The sequence below is a fragment of the Pseudophryne corroboree genome, chromosome 5 (assembly GCF_028390025.1).
Source record: "Pseudophryne corroboree isolate aPseCor3 chromosome 5, aPseCor3.hap2, whole genome shotgun sequence".
Classification (NCBI taxonomy): domain Eukaryota; kingdom Metazoa; phylum Chordata; class Amphibia; order Anura; family Myobatrachidae; genus Pseudophryne; species Pseudophryne corroboree.
Window position 1 is genome coordinate 836,851,550 of NC_086448.1, and position 26,695 is coordinate 836,878,244.

The 26,695-nt window shown below is 49.1% G+C and overlaps 1 protein-coding gene across 1 annotated transcript in view; it reads right to left on the bottom strand.

Moving 5' to 3' along the window:
* The window catches only part of MYO1G (myosin IG), a 508,951-nt gene that overhangs the window by 333,155 nt on the left and 149,101 nt on the right, over positions 1 to 26,695 (bottom strand). Inside the window, exon 16 of the mRNA XM_063924584.1 lies at positions 24,162 to 24,369. Within this exon, the coding sequence (XP_063780654.1) occupies positions 24,162 to 24,369 (208 nt within the window). The remainder of the gene's footprint in view (positions 1 to 24,161; positions 24,370 to 26,695) is intronic.

The window sequence follows — 26,695 nt, forward strand, 5'->3', positions numbered from 1 at the left end:
TCACCTGGTGTGCACTGGCTCCTCCCCCTATGACCCTCCTCCAAGCCTCAGTTAGATCTCTGTGCCCGAACGAGAAGGGTGCACACTAGGGGCTCTCCTGAGCTCTTTGTGAAAGTTTTAGTTTAGGTTTATTATTTTCAGTGAGACCTGCTGGCAACAGGCTCACTGCATCGAGGGACTAAGGGGAGAAGAAGTGAACTCACCTGCGTGCAGAGTGGATTGGGCTTCTAGGCTACTGGACATTAGCTCCAGAGGGACGATCACAGGTTCAGCCTGGATGGGTCCCGGAGCCGCGCCGCCGGCCCCCTTACAGAGCCAGAAGAGCGAAGAGGTCCGGAAAATCGGCGGCAGAAGACGATCCTGTCTTCAGATAAGGTAGCGCACAGCACCGCAGCTGTGCGCCATTGCTCTCAGCACACTTCACACTCCGGTCACTGAGGGTGCAGGGCGCTGGGGGGGCAGCGCCCTGAGACGCAATAAATCGATAAAAACCTTATATGGCTAAAATAAATGCATCACATATAACTCCTGGGCTATATGGATGCATTTAACCCCTGCCAAAACATACAGAAAAACGGATGATAAGGACGCCGAGAAATGGGCGGAGCCTATCTCCTCAGCACACTGGCGCCATTTTCCCTCACAGCTCAGTTGGAGGGAAGCTCCCTGGCTCTCCCCTGCAGTCACTACACTACAGAAAGGGGTTAAAAAAGAGAGGGGGGCACAAATTAGGCGCAGTATAAACAATACAGCAGCTATAAAGGGAAAAACACTTATATAAGGTTATCCCTGTATATATATAGCGCTCTGGTGTGTGCTGGCAAACTCTCCCTCTGTCTCCCCAAAGGGCTAGTGGGGTCCTGTCCTCTATCAGAGCATTCCCTGTGTGTGTGCTGTGTGTCGGTACGTTTGTGTCGACATGTATGAGGAGAAAAATGATGTGGAGACGGAGTAGAGTGTCTGTAATAGTGTTGTCACCCCCTAGGGGGTCGACACCTGAGTGGATGTACTGTTGAAATTGCGTGACAGTGTCAACTTTGTATTAAAGACAGTGGTTGACATGAGACAGCCGGCTACTCAGCTTGTGCCTGTCCAGACGTCTCATACAGGGGCTCTAAAGCGCCCGTTACCTCAGATACAGACGCCGACACGGATACTGACTCCTGTGTCGACGGTGAAGAGACAACCGTGATTTCCAATAGGGCCACACATTGCATGATTGAGGCAATGGAAAATGTTTACACTTTTCTGATAATATGAATACCACCAAAAAAAGGGGTATTATGTTTGGTGAGGAAAAACTTCCTGTAGTTTTCCTGAATCTGAGAAATAAAATGAGGTGTGTGATGATGCGTGGGTTTCCCCCCGATAACAATTGATAATTTCTAAAAAGTTATTGGCAGTATACCTTTTCCCGCCAGAGGTTAGGGTGCGTTGGGAAACACCCCCTAGGGGGGATAAGGCGCTCACACGCTTGTAAGAACAAGGGCTCTATCCTCTCCTGAGATGGCCGCCCTTAAGGATCCTGCTGATAGAAAGCAGGAGGGTATCCTAAAATGTATTTACACACATACTGGTGTTATACTGCGACCAGCAATCGCCTCAGCCTGGATGTGCAGTGCTGGGTTGGCGTGGTCGGATTCCCTGACTGGAAATATTGATATCCTAGATAAGGACAGTATATTATTGCCTATAGAGCAATTAAAAGATGCATTTCTATATATGCATGATGCACAGCGGAATATTTGCCGACTGGCATCAAGTATAAGTGCGTTGTCCAATTCTACCAGTAAAGTGGTCAGGTGATGCGGATTCCAAACGGCATTTGGAAGTATTGCCTTAAAAAAAAGGGGATGTACCCCTGGTCGCCTCTCAAAATAAGACGCCGTATTATCAGGCGCAGTCCTGGTTGGCAAGCGGACAAAAGGGTTCCTCTTTTCTGCACGTGACAGAGGGAGAGGAAAATGGCTGCAGAGATCAGCCAGTTCCCAGGAACAGAAACCCTTTTCTGCCTCTGCCAAGCCCTCAGTATGACGCTAGGGCTTTACAAGTTCAGGCACGGTGGGGGCCCGTTCTCAATGAATTTCAGTGCGCAGTGGGCTCACTCGCAAGTAGACCCCTGGATCCTTCAGGTAATATTTTCAGGGGTACAAATTGGAATTCGAGACGTATTCCCCTCGCCGTTTCCAAAAGTCTGTTTTACCGACGTCTCCCGCTGACAGGGAGGCAGTTTTGGAAGCCATTCACAAGCTGTATTCCCAGCAGGTGATAATTAAGGTACCCCTCCTGCAACAGGGAACGGGGTATTATTCCACACTATTGTGGTACCGAAGCCAGACGGCTCGGTGAGACCGATTTTAAAATCTAAAATCTAAAATCTTTGAACACTTACATACAGAGGTTCAAATTCAAAATTGAGTCACTCAGAGCAGTGATTGCAAACCTGGAAGAAGGGGACTACATGATGTCTCGGGACATCAAGGATGCTTACCTTCATGTCAAAATTTACCCTTCTCACCAAGGGTATCTCAGGTTATGGTACAGAACTGTCACTATCAGTTCAGACGCTGCCGTAGGGATGGTCCACGGCACCCCGGGTCTTTACTGAAGTAATGACCGAAATGATGATATTCCTTCGAAGGAAGGGAATTTTAGTTATCCTTTACTTGGACGATTCCCTGATAAGGGTAAGATCCAGGGAACAGTTGGAGATCGGTGTAGCACTATCTCAGGAAGTGTTGCGGCAGCACGATTGGATTCTCAATATTCCAAAATCGCAGCTGGTTCCGACGACTTGTCTTCTGTTCCTAGGGATGATCCTGGACACAGTCCAGAAAGAAGGTGTTTCTCCCGGAGGAGAAAGCCAGGGAGTTATCCGAGCTAGTCAGGAACCTCCTAAAACCGAACCAAGTCTCAGTGCATCAATGCACAAGGGTTCTGGGTAAAAATGGTGGCTTCCTACGAAGCAATCCCATTCGGCAGATTCCACGCAAGACTTTCCAGTGGAACCTACTGGACAAATGGTCCGGGTCGCATCTTCAGATGCATCAGCGGATAACCCTGTCACCAGGGACAAGGGTATCCCTCCTGTGGTGGTTGCAGAGTGCTCATCTTCTAGAGGGCCGCAGATTCGGCATTCAGGACTGGGTCCTGGTGACCACGGATGCCAGCCTGCGAGGCTGGGGAGCAGTCACACAGGGAAGGAATATCCAGGGCTTATGGTCAAGCCTGGAGACATCACTTCACATAAATATCCTGAAGCTAAGGGCCATTTACAATGCTCTAAGCTTAGCAAGACCTCTGCTTCAAGGTCAGCCGGTGTTGATCCAGTCGGACAACATTACGGCAGTCACCCACGTAAACAGACAGGGTGCCACAAGAAGCAGGAGGGCAATGGCAGAAGCTGCAAGGATTCTTCGCTGGGCGAAAAACCATGTGATAGCACTGTCAGCAGTTTTCATTCCGGGAGTGGACAACTGGGAAGCAGATTTCCTCAGCACGACCTCCACCCGGGAGAGTAGGGACTTCACCCAGAAGTCTTCCACATGATTATAAACCGTTGGGAAAAACTCGACAGGTATTGCGCCAGGTCAAGGGAACCTCAGGCAATAGCTGTAGATGCTCTGGTAACACCGTGGGTGTACCAATCAGTGTATGGGTTCCCTCTTCTGCCTCTCATACCCAAGGTACTGAGATTGATAAGATGGAGAGGAGTAAGCACTATATTAGTGGCTCCGGATTGGCCAAGAAGGACTTGGTAACCGGAACTTCAAGAGATGCTCACGGAGGATCCGTGGCCTCTACCTCTAAGAAGGGACCTGCTTCAGCGGGGACCTTGTCTGTTCCAAGACTTGCCGCGGCTGCGTTGACGGCATGGCGGTTGAACGCCGGATCCTGAAGGAAAAAGGCATTCCGGATGAAGTCATCCCTATCCTGATCAAGGCCGGGAAGGATGTAACCGCAAAATATTATCACCGCATTTGGCGAAAATATGTTGCGTGGTGCGAGGCCAGTAAGGCTCGACGGAGGAAATTCAACTGGGTCGATTCCTACATTTCCTGAAAACAGGAGTATCTATGGGCCTGAAATTGGGGTCCATTAAGGTTCAAATTTCGGCTCTGTCGATTTTCTTCCAAAAAAGAACTAGCTTCAGTCCCTGAAGTTCAGACGTTTGTTAAAGGGGTACTGCATATACAGCCTCCTTTTGTGCCTTCAGTGGCACTTTGGGATCTCAAGGTGGTTTTTGGGTTCCAAAAGTCACATTGGTTTGACCCACTTAAATCTGTGGAGTTAAAATATCTCACAAAAAAAGTGGTCATGCTGTTGGCTCTGGCCTGGGCCAGGCGCGTGTCAGAATTGGTGGCTTTATCCTGTAAAAGCCCTTATCTGATTTTCCATTCGGACAGGGCGGAATTGAGGACTCGTCCTCAGTTTCTCCCTAAGGTGGTTTCAGCGTTCACCTGAACCAAACCTATTGTGGTGCCTGCGGCTACTAGGGACTTGGAGGACTCCAAGTTGCTAGACGTTGTCAGGACCCGGAAAATATATGTTTCCAGGACGGCTGGAGTCAGGAAATCTGACTCGCTGTTTATCCTGTATGCACCCAACTAGCTGGGTGCTCCTGCTTCTAAGCAGACTATTGCTCGTTGGATTTGTAGTACAATTCAGCTTGCACATTCTGTGGCAGGCCTGCCACAGCCAAAAAGTCTGTAAATGCCCACTCCACAAGGAAGGTGGGCTCATCTTGGGCAGCTGCCCGAGGGGTCTCGGCTTTACAACTTTGCCGAGCAGTTACTTGGTCAGGAGCAAATACGTTTGTAAAATTCTACAAATTTGATACCCTGGCTGAGGAGGACCGGGAGTTCTCTCATTGGGTGCTGCAGAGTCATCCGCACTCTCCCGCCCGTTTGGGAGCTTTGGTATAATCCCCATGGTCCTTACGGAGTTCCCAGCATCCACTAGGACGTCAGAGAAAATAAGAATTTACTTACCGATAATTCTATTTCTCGTAGTCCGTAGTGGATGCTGGGCGCCCATCCCAAGTGCGGATTGTCTGCAATACTGGTACATAATTATTGTTACCAAAAAATTCGGGTTATTGCTGTAGTGAGCCATCTTTTCTAGAGGCTCCTCTATTATCATGCTGTTAACTGGGTTCAGATCACAAGTTATACGGTGTGATTGGTGTGGCTGGTATGAGTCTTACCCGGGATTAAAAATCCTTCCTTATTGTGTACGCTCGTCCGGGCACAGTATCCTAACTGAGGCTTGGAGGAGGGTCATAGGGGGAGGAGCCAGTGCACACCAGGTGATCCTAAAGCTTTCTTTAGATGTGCCCAGACTCCTGCGGAGCCGCTATTCCCCATGGTCCTTACGGAGTTCCCAGCATCCACTACGGACTACGAGAAATAGAATTATCGGTAAGTAAATTCTTATTTTATTAGCAGTGAAATGAAAATAAAGGAATAAGTGATGTTTGCTGCTGCTTCGCGAATTAGATTGAGGTTCGGGCGGATGGAGCAACATTGGCGCTTACGCGGAAGCAGCGCGATGCACAGATACGGTAATGCAGCAGGAGGCGCCTGGTATAAGTAGGATTATGTGTAATCCAGGGCTGTGTCCAAGCATCGGATCACCTGCGACACCACCGGTCGGCTGAGTACATGATCGCAGCTGAGGTCAGATACACGCCCACCGAGAATGGCCGTGACGCATCTGCATTTTTGCCGCCACTCCCCATTTCCTCCACAGATGGTCCTTTCCCGTCAATCACTCTGCGATGTAATCCTCACTGCCAGCGGCGTCACAAGGATACCTTGGCGCGTGCTCAGTACGATCGCAGCGCTGGACGGTCTGCAGGTAATCGCACAGTTGCGAGAACATCGGCATTGCATGTAAATCAGAATCAGGCCCTTGTCCCTGCACTATGTGGGAGGTTAGGGCTGGGCTGCGGGGGTGGGATGTGGGGGAGGTTAGGGCTATGATGTGGGAGTGGGCGAAGTCACGGCTAGGCTGTGGGGAGGGGTGGGTTAGGGTTAGGTTGTGGGGGAGGTTAGGGCTAGGCTGCAGGAGGCGGGGGTGGTGTGTGTTAGGGTTACACTGTGGGGAAGGTTAGGGCTTGTATCTGGGGAGGGGACGGTTAGGGTTAGGTTGTGGGAGGGGTGGGTTAGGGTTAAGCTGTGGGGGTGGGGGAGGTTAGGGCTAGGCTGCAGGGGGCGGGGTGTGTGTGTGTTAGGGTTACACTGTGGGGGAGGTTAGGGCTGGGCTGCAGGGGGGGGGGTGTGTGTTAGGGTTGCACTGTGGAGGTGGGGGAGGTTAGGGCTGGGCTGCAGGGGGCGGGTGTGTGTGTTAGGGTTACACTGTGGGGGTGGGGAAGGTTAGGGCGTGTCTGTGGGGAGGGGACGGTTAGGGTTAGGTTGTGGGAGGGGTGGGTTAGGGTTAAGCTGTGGGGGTGGGGGAGGTTAGGGCTAGGCTGCAGGGGGCGGGTTGTGTGTGTGTTAGGGTTACACTGTGGGGGTGGGGGAGGTTAGGGCTGGGCTGCAGGGGGCGGGGGTGGTGTGTGTTAGGGTTACACTGTGGGGGTGGGGAAGGTTAGGGCTTGTCTGTGGGGAGGGGACGGTTAGGGTTAGGTTGTGGGAGGGGTGGGTTAGGGTTAAGCTGTGGGGGTGGGGGAGGTTAGGGCTGGGCTGCAGGGGGCGGGTGTGTGTGTTAGGGTTACACTGTGGGGGTGGGGAAGGTTAGGGCTTGTCTGTGGGGAGGGGACGGTTAGGGTTAGGTTGTGGGAGGGGTGGGCTAGGGTTAAGCTGTGGGGGTGGGGGAGGTTAGGGCTAGGCTGCAGGGGGCGGGTGTGTGTGTTAGGTAGAGATGAGCGGGTTCGGTTTCTCTGAATCCGAACCCGCCAGAACTTCATGTTTTTTTTCACGGGTCCGAGCGACTCGGATCTTCCCGCCTTGCTCGGTTAACCCGAGCGCGCCCGAACGTCATCATGACGCTGTCGGATTCTCGCGAGACTCGGATTCTATATAAGGAGCCGCGCGTCGCCGCCATTTTCACACGTGCATTGAGATTGATAGGGAGAGGACGTGGCTGGCGTCCTCTCCATTTAGATTATAAGAGACTGAGAGAGATTTACTGGAGCTGACTAGGAGGAGTACTGTTACTGTAGAAGTGTAGAGACTGAGTGGAGAGAGTTTACTAGTGAGGACAGTGCAGTTTACTTTATAATCCGTTCTCTGCCTGAAAAAAGCGATACACAGCACACAGTGACTCAGTCACATACCATATCTGTGTGCACTGCTCAGGCTCAGGCCAGTGTGCTGCATCATCTATTATCTATATATAATATTATATATATCTGTCTGACTGCTCAGCTCACACAGCTTATAATTGTGGGGGAGACTGGGGAGCACTACTGCAGTGCCAGTTATAGGTTATAGCAGGAGCCAGGAGTACATAATATTATATTAAAATTAAACAGTGCACACTTTTGCTGCAGGAGTGCCACTGCCAGTGTGACTAGTGACCAGTGACCTGACCACCAGTATATATAATATTAGTAGTATACTATCTCTTTATCAACCAGTCTATATTAGCAGCAGACACAGTACAGTGCGGTAGTTCACGGCTGTGGCTACCTCTGTGTCGGCACTCGGCAGCCCGTCCATAATTGTATATACCACCTAACCGTGGTTTTTTTTTCTTTCTTTATACATACATACTAGTTACGAGTATACTATCTCTTTATCAACCAGTCTATATATTAGCAGCAGACACAGTACAGTGCGGTAGTTCACGGCTGTGGCTACCTCTGTGTCGGCACTCGGCAGCCCGTCCATAATTGTATATACCACCTAACCGTGGTTTTTTTTTCTTTCTTTATACATACATACTAGTTACGAGTATACTATCTCTTTATCAACCAGTCTATATTAGCAGCAGACACAGTACAGTGCGGTAGTTCACGGCTGTGGCTACCTCTGTGTCGGCACTCGGCAGCCCGTCCATAATTGTATATACCACCTAACCGTGGTTTTTTTTTCTTTCTTTATACATACATACTAGTTACGAGTATACTATCTCTTTATCAACCAGTCTATATATTAGCAGCAGACACAGTACAGTGCGGTAGTTCACGGCTGTGGCTACCTCTGTGTCGGCACTCGGCAGCCCATCCATAATTGTATATACCACCTAACCGTGGTTTTTTTTTCTTTCTTTATACATACATACTAGTTACGAGTATACTATCTCTTTATCAACCAGTCTATATATTAGCAGCAGACACAGTACAGTGCGGTAGTTCACGGCTGTGGCTACCTCTGTGTCGGCACTCGGCAGCCCGTCCATAAATGTATATACCACCTAACCGTGGTTTTTTTTTCTTTCTTTATACATACATACTAGTTACGAGTATACTATCTCTTTATCAACCAGTCTATATATTAGCAGCAGACACAGTACAGTGCGGTAGTTCACGGCTGTGGCTACCTCTGTGTCGGCACTCGGCAGCCCGTCCATAATTGTATATACCACCTAACCGTGGTTTTTTTTTCTTTCTTTATACATACATACTAGTTACGAGTATACTATCTCTTTATCAACCAGTCTATATATTAGCAGCAGACACAGTACAGTGCGGTAGTTCACGGCTGTGGCTACCTCTGTGTCGGCACTCGGCAGCCCGTCCATAATTGTATATACCACCTAACCGTGGTTTTTTTTTCTTTCTTTATACATACATACTAGTTACGAGTATACTATCTCTTTATCAACCAGTCTATATTAGCAGCAGACACAGTACAGTGCGGTAGTTCACGGCTGTGGCTACCTCTGTGTCGGCACTCGGCAGCCCGTCCATAATTGTATATACCACCTAACCGTGGTTTTTTTTTCTTTCTTTATACATACATACTAGTTACGAGTATACTATCTCTTTATCAACCAGTCTATATATTAGCAGCAGACACAGTACAGTGCGGTAGTTCACGGCTGTGGCTACCTCTGTGTCGGCACTCGGCAGCCCGTCCATAATTGTATATACCACCTAACCGTGGTTTTTTTTTCTTTCTTTATACATACATACTAGTTACGAGTATACTATCTCTTTATCAACCAGTCTATATATTAGCAGCAGACACAGTACAGTGCGGTAGTTCACGGCTGTGGCTACCTCTGTGTCGGCACTCGGCAGCCCGTCCATAATTGTATACTAGTATCCAATCCATCCATCTCCATTGTTTACCTGAGGTGCCTTTTAGTTGTGCCTATTAAAATATGGAGAACAAAAATGTTGAGGTTCCAAAATTAGGGAAAGATCAAGATCCACTTCCACCTCGTGCTGAAGCTGCTGCCACTAGTCATGGCCGAGACGATGAAATGCCAGCAACGTCGTCTGCCAAGGCCGATGCCCAATGTCATAGTACAGAGCATGTCAAATCCAAAACACCAAATATCAGTAAAAAAAGGACTCCAAAACCTAAAATAAAATTGTCGGAGGAGAAGCGTAAACTTGCCAATATGCCATTTACCACACGGAGTGGCAAGGAACGGCTGAGGCCCTGGCCTATGTTCATGGCTAGTGGTTCAGCTTCACATGAGGATGGAAGCACTCAGCCTCTCGCTAGAAAAATGAAAAGACTCAAGCTGGCAAAAGCAGCACAGCAAAGAACTGTGCATTCTTCGAAATCCCAAATCCACAAGGAGAGTCCAATTGTGTCGGTTGCGATGCCTGACCTTCCCAACACTGGACGTGAAGAGCATGCGCCTTCCACCATTTGCACGCCCCCTGCAAGTGCTGGAAGGAGCACCCGCAGTCCAGTTCCTGATAGTCAGATTGAAGATGTCAGTGTTGAAGTACACCAGGATGAGGAGGATATGGGTGTTGCTGGCGTTGGGGAGGAAATTGACCAGGAGGATTCTGATGGTGAGGTGGTTTGTTTAAGTCAGGCACCCGGGGAGACACCTGTTGTCCGTGGGAGGAATATGGCCGTTGACATGCCAGGTGAAAATACCAAAAAAATCAGCTCTTCGGTGTGGAGGTATTTTACCAGAAATGCGGACAACAGGTGTCAAGCCGTGTGTTCCCTTTGTCAAGCTGTAATAAGTAGGGGTAAGGACGTTAACCACCTCGGAACATCCTCCCTTATACGTCACCTGCAGCGCATTCATAATAAGTCAGTGACAAGTTCAAAAACTTTGGGTGACAGCGGAAGCAGTCCACTGACCAGTAAATCCCTTCCTCTTGTAACCAAGCTCACGCAAACCACCCCACCAACTCCCTCAGTGTCAATTTCCTCCTTACCCAGGAATGCCAATAGTCCTGCAGGCCATGTCACTGGCAATTCTGACGAGTCCTCTCCTGCCTGGGATTCCTCCGATGCATCCTTGCGTGTAACGCCTACTGCTGCTGGCGCTGCTGTTGTTGCCGCTGGGAGTCGATGGTCATCCCAGAGGGGAAGTCGTAAGCCCACTTGTACTACTTCCAGTAAGCAATTGACTGTTCAACAGTCCTTTGCGAGGAAGATGAAATATCACAGCAGTCATCCTACTGCAAAGCGGATAACTGAGTCCTTGACAACTATGTTGGTGTTAGACGTGCGTCCGGTATCCGCCGTTAGTTCACAGGGAACTAGACAATTTATTGAGGCAGTGTGCCCCCGTTACCAAATACCATCTAGGTTCCACTTCTCTAGGCAGGCGATACCGAGAATGTACACGGACGTCAGAAAAAGACTCACCAGTGTCCTAAAAAATGCAGTTGTACCCAATGTCCACTTAACCACGGACATGTGGACAAGTGGAGCAGGGCAGGGTCAGGACTATATGACTGTGACAGCCCACTGGGTAGATGTATGGACTCCCGCCGCAAGAACAGCAGCGGCGGCACCAGTAGCAGCATCTCGCAAACGCCAACTCTTTCCTAGGCAGGCTACGCTTTGTATCACCGCTTTCCAGAATACGCACACAGCCTGAAAACCTCTTACGGCAACTGAGGAAGATCATCGCAGAATGGCTTACCCCAATTGGACTCTCCTGTGGATTTGTGGCATCGGACAACGCCAGCAATATTGTGTGTGCATTAAATATGGGCAAATTCCAGCACGTCCCATGTTTTGCACATACCTTGAATTTGGTGGTGCAGAATTTTTAAAAAACGACAGGGGCGTGCAAGAGATGCTGTCGGTGGCCAGAAAAATTGCGGGACACTTTCGGCGTACAGGCACCACGTACAGAAGACTGGAGCACCACCAAAAACTACTGAACCTGCCCTGCCATCATCTGAAGCAAGAAGTGGTAACGAGGTGGAATTCAACCCTCTATATGCTTCAGAGGTTGGAGGAGCAGCAAAAGGCCATTCAAGCCTATACAATTGAGCACGATATAGGAGGTGGAATGCACCTGTCTCAAGTGCAGTGGAGAATGATTTCAACGTTGTGCAAGGTTCTGATGCCCTTTGAACTTGCCACACGTGAAGTCAGTTCAGACACTGCCAGCCTGAGTCAGGTCATTCCCCTCATCAGGCTTTTGCAGAAGAAGCTGGAGGCATTGAAGAAGGAGCTAAAAGGGAGCGATTCCGCTAGGCATGTGGGACTTGTGGATGCAGCCCTTAATTCGCTTAACAAGGATTCACGGGTGGTCAATCTGTTGAAATCAGAGCACTACATTTTGGCCACCGTGCTCGATCCTAGATTTAAAGCCTACCTTGGATCTCTCTTTCCGGCAGACACAGGTCTGCTGGGGTTGAAAGACCTGCTGGTGACAAAATTGTCAAGTCAAGCGGAACGCGACCTGTCAACATCTCCTCCTTCACATTCTCCCGCAACTGGGGGTGCGAGGAAAAGGCTCAGAATTCCGAGCCCACCCGCTGGCGGTGATGCAGGGCAGTCTGGAGCGACTGCTGATGCTGACATCTGGTCCGGACTGAAGGACCTGACAACGATTACGGACATGTCGTCTACTGTCACTGCATATGATTCTCTCAACATTGATAGAATGGTGGAGGATTATATGAGTGACCGCATCCAAGTAGGCACGTCACACAGTCCGTACTTATACTGGCAGGAAAAAGAGGCAATTTGGAGGCCCTTGCACAAACTGGCTTTATTCTACCTAAGTTGCCCTCCCACAAGTGTGTACTCCGAAAGAGTGTTTAGTGCCGCCGCTCACCTTGTCAGCAATCGGCGTACGAGGTTACATCCAGAAAATGTGGAGAAGATGATGTTCATTAAAATGAATTATAATCAATTCCTCCGTGGAGACATTGACCAGCAGCAATTGCCTCCACAAAGTACACAGGGAGCTGAGATGGTGGATTCCAGTGGGGACGAATTGATAATCTGTGAGGAGGGGGATGTACACGGTGATATATCGGAGGGTGAAGATGAGGTGGACATCTTGCCTCTGTAGAGCCAGTTTGTGCAAGGAGAGATTAATTGCTTCTTTTTTGGGGGGGGTCCAAACCAACCCGTCATATCAGTCACAGTCGTGTGGCAGACCCTGTCACTGAAATGATGGGTTGGTTAAAGTGTGCATGTCCTGTTTTGTTTATACAACATAAGGGTGGGTGGGAGGGCCCAAGGACAATTCCATCTTGCACCTCTTTTTTCTTTTCTTTTTCTTTGCATCATGTGCTGATTGGGGAGGGTTTTTTGGAAGGGACATCCTGCGTGACACTGCAGTGCCACTCCTAGATGGGCCCGGTGTTTGTGTCGGCCACTAGGGTCGCTAATCTTACTCACACAGCTACCTCATTGCGCCTCTTTTTTTCTTTGCGTCATGTGCTGTTTGGGGAGGGTTTTTTGGAAGGGACATCCTGCGTGACACTGCAGTGCCACTCCTAGATGGGCCCGGTGTTTGTGTCGGCCACTAGGGTCGCTAATCTTACTCACACAGCTACCTCATTGCGCCTCTTTTTTTCTTTGCGTCATGTGCTGTTTGGGGAGGGTTTTTTGGAAGGGCCATCCTGCGTGACACTGCAGTGCCACTCCTAGATGGGCCCGGTGTTTGTGTCGGCCACTAGGGTCGCTAATCTTACTCACACAGCTACCTCATTGCGCCTCTTTTTTTCTTTGCGTCATGTGCTGTTTGGGGAGGGTTTTTTGGAAGGGACATCCTGCATGACACTGCAGTGCCACTCCTAGATGGGCCCGGTGTTTGTGTCGGCCACTAGGGTCGCTTATCTTACTCACACAGCGACCTCGGTGCAAATTTTAGGACTAAAAATAATATTGTGAGGTGTGAGGTATTCAGAATAGACTGAAAATGAGTGTAAATTATGGTTTTTGAGGTTAATAATACTTTGGGATCAAAATGACCCCCAAATTCTATGATTTAAGCTGTTTTTTAGTGTTTTTTGAAAAAAACACCCGAATCCAAAACACACCCGAATCCGACAAAAAAAATTCGGTGAGGTTTTGCCAAAACGCGTTCGAACCCAAAACACGGCCGCGGAACCGAACCCAAAACCAAAACACAAAACCCGAAAAATTTCAGGCGCTCATCTCTAGTGTTAGGGTTACACTGTGGGGGTGGGGGAGGTTAGGGCTAGGCTGCAGGGGGCGGGGGGGGGGGGTGTTAGGGTTACACTGTGGGGGTGGGGGAGGTTAGGGCTAGGCTGCAGGGGGGGGTGTGTGTTAGGGTTACACTGTGGGGATGGGGGAGGTTAGGGCTAGGCTGCAGGGGGCGGGGGGTGTGTGTGTTAGGGATACACTGTGGAGGTGGGGGAGGTTAGGGCTGGGCTGCAGGGGGCGGGGTGTGTGTGTGTTAGGGTTACACTGTGGGGGTGGGGGAGGTTAGGGCTGGGCTGCAGGGGGCGGGTGTGTGTGTTAGGGTTACACTGTGGGGGTGGGGAAGGTTAGGGCTAGGCTGCAGGGGGCGGGGGGTGTGTGTGTTAGGGATACACTGTGGAGGTGGGGGAGGTTAGGGCTGGGCTGCAGGGGGCGGGGTGTGTGTGTGTTAGGGTTACACTGTGGGGGTGGGGGAGGTTAGGGCTGGGCTGCAGGGGGCGGGTGTGTGTGTTAGGGTTACACTGTGGGGGTGGGGAAGGTTAGGGCGTGTCTGTGGGGAGGGAACGGTTAGGGTTAGGTTGTGGGAGGGGTGGGTTAGGGTTAAGCTGTGGGGGTGGGGGAGGTTAGGGCTAGGCTGCAGGGGGCGGGGGGGTGTGTGTTAGGGTTACACTGTGGGGGTGGGGGAGGTTAGGGCTGGGCTGCAGGGGGCGGGGGTGGTGTGTGTTAGGGTTACACTGTGGGGGTGGGGAAGGTTAGGGCTTGTCTGTGGGGAGGGGACGGTTAGGGTTAGGTTGTGGGAGGGGTGGGGGAGGTTAGGGCTAGGCTGCAGGGGGCGGGGGTGTGTGTGTGTGTGTGTGTGTGTGTGTGTGTGTGTGTGTGTGTGTTAGGGTTACACTGTGGGGGTGGGGGAGGTTAGGGCTAGGCTGCAGGGGGGGGTTAGGGTTACACTGTGGGGGTGGGGAAGGTTAGGGTTGTCTGTGGGGAGGGGATGGCTAGGGTTAGGCTGTGGGAGGGGTGGGTTAGGGTTAAGCTGTGGGGGAGGTTAGGGCTAGGCTGCGGGGGGCGTGTGTGTGTGTGTGTGTGTGTGTGTGTGTGTGTGTGTGTGTGTGTGTTAGGGTTACACTGTGGGGTTGGGGAAGGTTAGGGCTTGTCTTTGGGGTTGGGGAAGGTTAGGGTTAGGTTGTGGGAGGGGTGGGTTAGGGTTAATCTGTGGAGGTGGGGGAGGTTAGGGCTGGGCTGCAGGGGGCGGGTGTGTGTGTTAGGGTTACACTGTGGGGGTGGGGAAGGTTAGGGCTTGTCTGTGGGGAGGGGACGGCTAGGGTTAGGCTGTGGGAGGGGTGGGTTAGGGTTAGGAGTAGGAGTAAGGGTAGGGAGAAAGTTGCGGGATGTGTTGGGATTCTGACCACTGGGATCCCGCTGTTAGTTTCCTGACTGTCTCTATCCCAGCTGCTGGGATCTCGTCCCTCACCCCTGCACTATATTCCCATTGAGTGCTGCAGTTTTTTAGCCTCTCTGTACTCTCCGTGAAGCCCCCCCAGTCGCAGCCCAGTCTCATGTCAGCCAGCTACGACAAGGGGAGGGCGTCACAGCTGGAAATATGCGGATGTCACTGACTGTGAATTGGTGGCAGGGGTGTGATGAGGATCCGCATACGTTCTAGTGTCTATAGTATTATTTGTGTGTGAAATGTTCCCCTTTCTCTCCATCAATAAATTCTGTCCTACGGTGGCAGAAAGTTCTCGGTGACATCATCCCTGGCCCCGTGCGCAGGGTAATATCTCTGTCTGTCCCGTGACACACGGCGTCTACTGATTCCCTTTATCTTATTACTCCTGAAAGCTCATTAACCTGAGGGCTCCCCTCCCGCCATTGTCTATAATTCCCCCTCTGACACGGGACACGGATTATCCGAGGACAGCGTCAATAAGTGACAGATGTTTCTCCTGGGGAACAGCTGTAACGGCCGGGCACACACGCCACATCAGTGCCAGGAACACGGGGCGGAAACTGGTGGGCAGGAGAACCGGACTGATCGGTGCCACCGCGGACCTCCAGTATAGAGGGGTATACAGTGACCAGCGGAAGAGGCGCCTCAGTAACACTGTAATGCCAAGTACACGACAGAACAATGGGGGTCATTCCGAGTTGATCTCTAGCTGCTTTCGTTCGCTGTGCAGCGATGAGGCAAAAAAAAGGCACTTCTGCACATGCGTATGTGGCACAATGCGCACGCGCGACGTACTATTACAACGAACGATGTAGTTTCACACAGGGTCTAGCGATGCATTTCAGTCGCACTGGCTGCCGCAGAGTGATTGACAGGAAGTGGGCGTTTCTGGGTGTCAACTGACCGTTTTCAGGGAGTGTTCGAAAAAACGCAGGTGTGCCAGAAAAAACGCAGGCGTGGCTGGGCGAACGCAGGGCGTGTTTGTGACGTCAAAACAGGAACTGAACAGTCTGAAGTGATCGCAAGCGCTGAGTAGGTTTTGAGCTACTCTGAAACTGCACAAAAACTTTGTAGCCGCTCTGCGATCCTTTCGTTCGCACTTCTGCTAAGCTGCAATACACTCCCAGTGGGCGGCGGCATAGCGTTTGCACGGATGCTAAAAACTGCTAGCGAGCGAACAACTCGGAATGACCACCAATGTCATCCACACTCCAACCACCTTTACGATTTTTTGGTAATGGAGATTGGTCGGGTGAACGCAGGAGTGTCATGGCCGTTCGGACAGCGTTTCTGGGGGTGCGTATTAGCAGCTGCGATCGCACTTGGTACTGGAGAGGCCTGTGCGTACGGTAGAGCCGCTCAGCCTGCGCATATACAGAGGCACTCAGACTCTGCGTGACGACCCGATGTGCAGTGATGTTACCGATGTTTCTGCAATCATGCAGCACCGTAAGCAGTACCGCGATGCGGTCGCAGTGGGCGTCCTTTTGCACATGTTAGCTTCTGCCTATATTAGCAGATAATCACAATTGCATACGGCAAATCACCGCAACAGGAGTAGGAAGGACAACCGCACCTGAATGACCCCCATGTGCGGCTCATCATTTTAGAGAAGCGTTCTGCAGCAGATCTCACCTAATCATCTAGGGCCTAATTCAGACCTGATCGCACGCTAGCTTTTTTTTTTGCAGCACTGTGATCAGGTCAGTACTGCGCATGCGTATGCACCGCAATGCACAGGTGCGTCGCACAGGTACAAAGCAGATCGTTGCTGAGCGATGGGTTTTACAAAGAAGGAGATTGACAGGAAGAAGGCGTTTATGGGTGTCAACTGACCGTTTTCTGGGAGTGGTTGGGGAAATGCAGGCGTGTCCAAGCGTTCGCAGGGAGGGTGTCTGACGTCAATTCCGGCACCGGACAGGCTGAGTAAGTTCTGGGCAACTCAGAAACTGCACAAAGTTTTTTTGTACCGCTCGGTTGCACATGCGATCGCACCCTTGCATAGCTAAAATACATTCCCCTATGGGCGGCGACTATCTGATCGCAGCGCTGCAAAAAATAGCAAGTGAGTGATCAGGTCTGAATGAGGGCCTTTGTCCAATCAGACCCGGGTGCTGCGTACACGCTCTGACATTATTCTATAGTGTGCAACTAGTTTTAATCTGCTGTAGGAAAATAAAAAAAGATTTAGGAGCGTATTTTATTTACCACAAACTGCATATTTTATTTGGTTGGGACGTGATAATTTGCCCCAACTCACAATGCGGTAATAAAAATAGTGACCTGGTCATTGCTCATGGCACAACACAAAGTCATATAAGATATATGAGGAAGGGTAATGGAACAGCTATGATTGTTACCTGGCATAGTGCAGTGGGTAAGACAGTGCAATGATACCGGGACAGGTGCATGACTATCACTGAATCCTACCTCTCAATCGTTATGATATCAGAGGGATAGTCCCAATACGAGGGCTCTGTCCGGCTGTCAGGATTGGAGCTGCATGGCCCTGATCACCGTCCACAGATATTAGAATAATAATATTGCAGCTCTGAGTGAGATTCTGTGAATGTGCACCAACAGATGACAATATGACCCGGTGCACAAACACCACAACAATGTACCGGGATTTACATTACTGCAGGTGTCAGGGCCCGAGTCCAACATACCAGGATTTACATTACTGCAGGTGTCAGGGCCCGAGTCCAACATACCAGGATTTGCATTCCTGCAGGTGTCAGGGCCAGAGTCCAACATACCAGGATTTACATTACTGCAGGTGTCAGGGCCCGAGTCCAACATACCAGGATTTACATTACTGCAGGAGTCAGGGCCCGAGTCCAACATACCAGGATTTACATTACTGCAGGTGTCAGGGCCCAATTCCAACATACCAGGATTTACATTACTGCAGGTGTCAGGGCCCGAGTCCAACATACCAGGATTTACATTACTGCAGGTGTCAGGGCCCGAGTCCAACATACCAGGATTTACATCAGTGCAGGTGTCAGGGCCCGAGTACAACATACCAGGATTTACATTAGTGCCGGTGTAAGGGTCCGAGTACAATATACCAGGATTTACATTACTGCAGGTGTCAGGGACCGAGTCTAACATACCAGGATTTACATCAGTGCAGGTGTCAGGGCCCGAGTCCAACATACCAGGATTTACATTGGTGCCGGTGTCAGGGCCCGAGTCCAACATACCAGGATTTACATCAGTGCAGGTGTCAGGGCCCGAGTCCAACATACCAGGATTTACATTACTGCACGTGTCAGGGCTAGAGTCCAACATACCAGGATTTACATCAGTGCAGGTGTCAGGGCCCGAGTCCAACATACCAGGATTTACGAGAAAAGAATTGTATAGTAGGCTGCGCTGTGATGTAAAGCTGCTCAGGTTGTTTAGAGGTGAGTTGTTAGGATTTTATCTTAGACCGAGCGCTGTCTGTTCTAATGTTCTATGCAATGTGTGGCAACTAAAAAAATTATGTGCAATGTGTAACAACCAAAAATAATAATAAAATAAAATGAAAATCTAATTGAAAAAAATAAAAAAGTATAATATTGAAGAAAATATAAAATAAGAAAATGAAATAAAAATAAAAATAAAAATAAAAATGAAAATAAAAATAAAAATAAAGATAAAAATAAAATTAAAATAAAATAAAAAATAAAAAAGAGAGGGTTAGGAAGGTGGGGAAGGGAAGGAAAATAGTGCAATGTTTACAGCTCCTTTGTTGGAGCTTTAGTTGGAGCTTTTAGACACCAGTTCAGGAGAGGAAACAGTCTCTTAATAGAAAAAACTATCCCTATCTTACCCTGTTAGTTTCTTCTTTGCTGAGGCCGTGACCGGGAGTAGCTTCCGGTAGTGTTGGTGATGTTTGTTCCTGTCAGCTTGGTAAGTCAGTCCTGCCTTGGTGCTGGGCTTTGGCTGCTTTCCACTTGCTGTGCTGTAGCCGCTGTTTAGAGCCGACCTGCCGCGACCGGAAGTTCGGGTCTTCACTTCCGGTAGTTCAAATGCTGGCGGCGGAGGTGGCGATGTGAAATGTCCTCTGTGTCTGCTCCTTCTTGTTCCAACGCGTTTCGAATCCAGAGCTGGATTCTTTCTCAAGGAAGTGATGAAGTTCTTGGGATTATGCTCCTTTTTATCTGTAATAACTTTATTAGAAAAACGGGAAGTGGCCGGAACCGGAAATGAGGTTCTCGGCGGCAACCTCATGGTAAAAAAGGGAATATGTAATTAAGTATTCCCTAGGCTTAAAAGCAATTGCACTTTTTGGGAGAAAGGGGAAGGTAGGGAATAACAATAATAAATAAATCATAAAAAATAAGTAATAAAAGTATAAAAAATATAAAAAAATAATATAAAACAATAATAAATAATAAATAATAAATAAATAAATAAAAAATAAAAAATAAAATATAAAAAAAATAATAAAATAATAAATAATAAATAAAAAATAGATAAAAGTAAAAATTAAAAATATATATTTTTAATTTTTACTTTTATCTATTTTTTATTTATTATTTATTATTTTATTATTATTTTTTTATATATTTTATTTTTTATTTATTTATTTATTATTTATTCTTTATTATTTTTTTATATTATTTTTTTATATTTTTTATATTTAATATTTTTATTTTTATTTTTATTTTCATTTTTATTTTTATTTTTATTTTTATTTCATTTTCTTATTTTATATTTTCTTCAATATTATACTTTTTTATTTTTTTCAATTAGATTTTCATTTTATTTTATTATTATTTTTGGTTGTTACACATTGCACATAATTTTTTTAGTTGCCACACATTGCATAGAACATTAGAACAGACAGCGCTCGGTCTAAGATAAAATCATACCAGGATTTACATCAGTGCAATTGTCAGGGCCCAAGTCCAACATACCAGGATTTACATTACTGCAGGTGTCAGGGCCCGAGTCCAACATACCAGGATTTACATTACTGCAGGTGTCAGGGCCCGAGTCTAACATACCAGGATTTATATCAGTGCTGGTGTCAGGGCCCGAGTCCAACATACCAGGATTTACATCAGTGCAGGTGTCAGGGCCTGAGTCCAACATACCAGGATTTACATTACTGCAGGTGTCAGGGCCCGAGTCTAACATACCAGGATTTATATCAGTGCTGGTGTCAGGGCCCGAGTCCAACATACCAGGATTTACATTACTGCACGTGTCAGGGCCCGAGTCCAACATACCAGGATTTATATCAGTGCTGGTGTCAGGGCCCGAGTCCAACATACCAGGATTTACATTACTGCACGTGTCAGGGCCCGAGTCCAACATACCAGGATTTACATCAGTGGAGGTGTCAGGGCCCGAGTCCAACATAAAATCACAAGTCCTGACTTGAACACTGACAGCCTAGAGCGTAGGGACTGACAGATCCCAGCAGGAGGATGATACAGTATTATACAGGCCTGGGGGGAGTTTGGGGATAATTAGGACAAGACAGTATCATACAGCGCTGGGGGGTGGGGGGGGGGGGTGCGTGTGTGTGTGGGGGGGGGGGGGGGACTGGGGAGCAGGAGCATAATACAATGTAATAGGATAATACATCATCAGGGACGCTGTGTGATGTTCCTGCTGTGGGGCCGTTAGACGTCAGCCTGTCCCCGCTCTGTATGTGTCTCCGCACATGGCTGTAATTGTGCGCACATGTGTGGGATCTGCTGACGGGATATCTGAGTGTGAGTTCTCATTTCCTCACTTCTTTTCTATCAGGAGAAACATTTTGGGGGTGCATGTTTGATAGAGATTTATACGGGAGCCGTGGCCTATGACCCCGGTCCCGGTGTCACCTGACTATCCCCACCTGGGCTCAGTGACTGAACAAGACGCTTTTCGTTGGAATATTTGTTTTGCTGTTTGGCTGGATCCTATTAGAGATTGTGATGGAACAACGCTGCTGGTTCTAGGCACGGAGCCAGATACATGCCTGCGAGGGCCACATCTGCCGCACGGGTCTCACAGACACAATATGTCACAGCAGCAATGAATTAGGGCAGAAATTACTTACAAATGCATGACTCTTACAATGTATAGATATATGTGTGTATATATATGTACATATACAGTATACAATACATACCAACATAGAAAATCAGACACGCAGCCTGCCCTGCCCGTGTGCTTCCTAGAGTAAGGACGGCCACTTCTGTCTCATTGCAGAAGGGGAGCAGATATAATCCCCGCATCAATCTGTCCTGCCCACCGGTGACGGTCCTGCACACCCTGGGGTAAATTTACTAAGGTGGGAGGTTTTTTTAGAACTGGTGATGTTGCCCACAGCAAGTCAGCAACCAATCAGATTCTATTATCTTCTAAAACAGGCATGTCCAAACTGCGGCCCTCCAGCTGTTGTGAAACTACAAATCCCAGCATGCCCTGACACTGTTTTGCTGTCAGAGAATGCTAAAGATGTGTCAGGGCATGCTGGGATGTGTAGTTTCTCAACAGCTGGAGGGCTGCAGTTTGGACATGCCTGTTCTAGAAGCATCTAGATATATGTTAAGTAGAATCTGATTGGTTGCTATGAGCAACATCACCACTTCTAAAAAAAACTCCCACCTTACTAAATTGACCCCCCTGTGGCTGTCACCAGTGCATAGAGACCAGTGGTGACCACAGCCACTGCCTTAGGAGATGGTCCCTCAGTGCTGTTTGGTATATCTCTGCCTTCCCTTCCAGCGGTGTCTGGAGGATGTCGCCCTGCAGCCGGGCACACGCAGAGGCTTCTGTCTCTCTGACACCCACCCACGCATGTCGTGTCACCTTATGCTTCTGTCCCATTGTTCTAACAACCATTTCTCTCTCCAAGTCATCTGCCCAGGACCTAGCAGGTGGCACTAGGTGCACCTCTACATTGTCAGATGGGAGTAGTTCTTTAGAACAAGGACTGGCCTGCACCGTCCAGAAACTGGCTACCCAGAAAATCCCACTTCTAACTTCAGGTTTCTGATGGATTCCATTAACTGTCCTGATTCTGAGTTGGAAGCAAAAAAAAAGAATACATGCTGCAGTACGGGGGTAAGGAAAAACATATACTGTGTTTGCATGCAGGGTAAATACTGGCTGCTTCTGCATGTAGCCCACACATGCAGCTTTATTTTCACACTGCAATGTAGATCTGAGCTAGGACATACCCCTCCCACACCTAACTCTCTGCACATGTTACATCTGCCCCCTGCAGTGCAGCATGGTGTTACCCAGGTGCTCAGTTACTGGCTGCTTCTGCATGTAGCCCACACATGCTGGGCAGCTTTATTCTCACACTGCAATGTAGATCTGGGCTAGGACACATCCCTCCCACACCTAACTCTCTGCACATGTTACATCTGCCCCCTGCAGTGCAGCATGGTGTTACCCAGGTGCTCAGTTACTGGCTGCTTCTGCCTGTAGCCCACACATGCTGGGCAGCTTTATTCTCACACTGCAATGTAGCTCTGAGCTAGGACACGCCCCTCCCACACCTAACTCCCTGCACATGTTACATCTGCCCCCTGCAGTGCAGCATGGTGTTACCTAGGTGCTCAAGTTACTGGCTGCTTCTGCATGTAGCCCACACATGCTGGGCAGCTTTATTCTCACACTGCAATGTAGCTCTGAGCTAGGACACGCCCCTCCCACACCTAACTCTCTGCACATGTTACCTCTGCCCCCTACAGTGCAGCATGGTGTTACCTGGGTGCCCAGTTACTGGCTGCTTCTGCATGTAGCCCACACATACTGGGCAGCTTTATTCTCACACTGCAATGTAGCTCTGCGCTAGGACACACCCCTCCCATACCTAACTCTCTGCACATGTTACCTCTGCTCCCTGCAGTGCAGCATGGTGTTACCCAGGTGCTCAGTTGCTGTCTGCTTCTGCATGTAGCGCACACATGCTGGCAGCTTTATTCTCACACTGCAATGTAGCTCTGAGCTAGGACACACTCCTCCCACACCTAACTCTCTGCACATGTTACATCTGCCCCCTGCAGTGCAGCATGGTGTTACCCAGGTGCTCAGTTACTGGCTGCTTCTGCATGTAGCCCACACATGCTGGCAGCTTTATTCTTACACTGCAATGTAGTTCTGAGCTAGGACACACCCCTCCCATACCTAACTCTCTGCACATGTTACATCTGCCCCCCTGCAGTGCAGTATGGTGTTACCCAGGTGCTCAGTTACTGGCTGCTTCTGCATGTAGCCCACACATGCTGGGCAGCTTTATTCTCACACTGCAATGTAGATCTGAGATAGGACACACCCCTCCCATACCTAACTCTCTGCACATGTTACATCTGCCCCCTGCAGTGCAGCATGGTGTTACCCAGGTGCTCAGTTACTGGCTGCTTCTGCATGTAGCCCACACATGCTGGCAGCTTTATTCTCACACTGCAATGTAGATTTGAGCTAGGACACACCCCTCCCATACCTAACTCTCTGCACATGTTACATCTCCCCTCTTGCAGTGCAGCATGGTGTTACCCAGGTGCTCAGTTACTGGCTGCTTCTGCATGTAGCCTACACATGCTGGGCAGCTTTATTCTCACACTGCAATGTAGCTCTGAGCTAGGACACGTCCCTCCCACACCTAACTCTCTGCACATGTTACATCTGCCCCCCTGCAGTGCAGCATGGTGTTATCCAGGTGCTCAGTTACTGGCTGCTTCTGCATGTAGCCCACACATGCTGGGCAGCTTTATTCTCACACTGCAATGTAGATCTGAGCTAAGACACACCCCTCCCATACCTAACTCTCTGCACATGTTACATCTGCCCCCTGCAGTGCAGCATGGTGTTACCCAGGTGCTCAGTTACTGGCTGCTTCTGCATGTACATACTGGGCAGCTTTATTCTCACACTGCAATGTAGCTCTGAGCTAGGACACGCCCCTCTCACACCTAACTCTCTGCACATGTTACATCTGCCCCCTGCAGTGCAGCATGGTGTTACCCAGGTGCTCAGTTACTGGCTGCTTCTGCATGTACATACTGGGCAGCTTTATTCTCACACTGCAATGTAGCTCTGAGCTAGGACACCCCTCCCACACCTAACTCTCTGCACATGTTACATCTGCCCCTGCAGTACAGTATGGTACACACATGCTGGACAGCTACATCGTATTATACAAATAAACATCCTTAGTCGGATTGGTCACGTAGCCAGCGGCACATTCTGGGGGAACCTCTCACCTTCTGGATCAGGAGCACAATGATAGGGATCAGCTGCGCCCGCTCTTGTTCCAAGCTGAAGAGCGTCTGTGGTGTTCGGATGAAAACTTTTGTGTACCCGTAAGCCACATCATCCTGGAATTCATGCTGGTCAATCAGAGCTTTGGTGGCCTCCATGTCTGTGTCCATGAGGTGATTGGGCCAGGTGTATTCACAGGTCATCTTGTATCTGTCATGGACACCATAAAACAACACAGCGTAGTGATTACACCGTCGCATACAGCGGCAATGTGCAAATATATCGAAAGTCTCTACTCTTGTGCACAAATCGGTGTTATGGCCGGTGACTGTGCACCTGCGTATGATGAGACCATTACTGAGGGTCCTAATAGCCCAATCTGACGTCTGTCCCGCGTGCGCAGCTGCAAATAATTGCTCCGCACTGCATGCAGACTGCACGCGACAGAGGCCCGCGATAGGAACGTTCTAGGGTCACCACTCCAGAACTACAAGTTGTATATAATGAGATACTAGTAGTATTCACATACAAGTAATGATCCTGGAGGACAGTATCTTCCTATACATGGGATATCTGATAACAGAGAACAATAGCCCAGCCTCAGTACTTATATATCTATCTTATGAACACTGCAAGATCCCTTTGCCTATTGTACCAGTATAGACGCATAGAATGTGACGGCAGGTAAGAACCACTTGGCCCATCTAGTGTGCACTGTACACATACATACTTACACACTACACACACTTACACACTAGGGGTCATTTTTATCGACAGCCAGTTAATCGGCTAGTATATTTTTGGAGTGTGGGAGGAAACCCAAGCAAGTACAGGGAGAATATACAAACTCCACACAGTTAGGGCCATGATGGGAAGCGAACCCACAACCTCAGTGCAGAGAGACAGCAATGCTATCCATTACACCATCCATGCTGCCCCCGTGTTCTTCAGCTGTAGGGGCCCACACATGGGTTTAGGTTATGTTCCAGATGAGATAGCTCAAGGAACAGACACTTTTCCTTTGGTCAACTCGTACAGCAGCTGAACCTTGAAAACTTGGACGTGGGGTGTATACAGTGGCAATCTGTATTGTGAGCTAGCCAGCAAAGCTATACATTCATCATTTTATTTTCAATACTTTCAATGTATTGCATACAATCCTTGTGTATCCTGTATAAACCTCCAACATGACCTTACACAGCCCAGATATGAGGAGCCCCCTCCAACATGACCTTACACAGCCAGATATGAGGATCCCCCTCCAACATGACCTTATACAGCCCAGATATGAGGATCTCCCTCTGACATGACCTTATACAGCCAGATATGAGGAGCCCCCTCCAACATGACCTTACACAGCCCAGATATGAGGAACCCCCTCCAACAATGACCCTACACAGCCCAGATATGAGGAGCCCCCTCCAACATGACCTTACACAGCCAGATATGAGGAGCCCCCTCCAACATGACCTTACACAGCCAGATATGAGGAGCCCCCTCCAACATGACCTTATACAGCCAGATATGAGGAGCCCCCTCCAACATGACCTTACACAGCCAGATATGAGGAACCCCCTCCAACATGACCTTACACAGCCAGATATAGATATGAGGAGCCCCCTCCAACATGACCTTATACAGCCAAATATGAGGAGCCCCCTCCAACATGACCTTACACACCCCAGATATGAGGAGTCCCCTCCAACATGACCTTACACAGCCAGATATGAGGAGCCCCCTCCAACATGAGCTTACACAGCCCAGATATGAGGAGCCCCCTCCAACAAGACCTTACACAGCCCAGATATGAGGATCCCCCTCCAACATGACCTTACACAGCCAGATATGAGGAACCCCCTCCAACATGACCTTACACAGCCCAGATATGAGGATCCCCCTCCAACATGACCTTACACAGCCAGATATGAGGAACCCCCTCCAACATGACCTTACACAGCCCAGATATGAGGAGTCCCCTCCAACATGACCTTACACAGCCAGATATGAGGAGCCCCCTCCAACATGACCTTATACAGCCAAATATGAGGAGCCCCCTCCAACATGACCTTACACACCCCAGATATGAGGATCCCCCTCCAACATGACCTTACACAGCCAGATATGAGGAACCCCCTCCAACATGACCTTACACAGCCAGATATGAGGAGCCCCCTCCAACATGACCTTATACAGCCAGATATGAGAAGCCCCCTCCAACATGACCTTATACAGCCCAGATATGAGGATCTCCCTCTGACATGACCTTATACAGCCAGATATGAGGAGCCCCCTCCAACATGACCTTACACAGCCCAGATATGAGGAACCCCCTCCAACAATGACCTTACACAGCCCAGATATGAGGAGTCCCCTCCAACATGACCTTACACAGCCAGATATGAGGAGCCCCCTCCAACATGACCTTACACAGCCAGATATGAGGAGCCCCCTCCAACATGACCTTATACAGCCAGATATGAGGAGCCCCCTCCAACATGACCTTACACAGCCAGATATGAGGAACCCCCTTCAACAT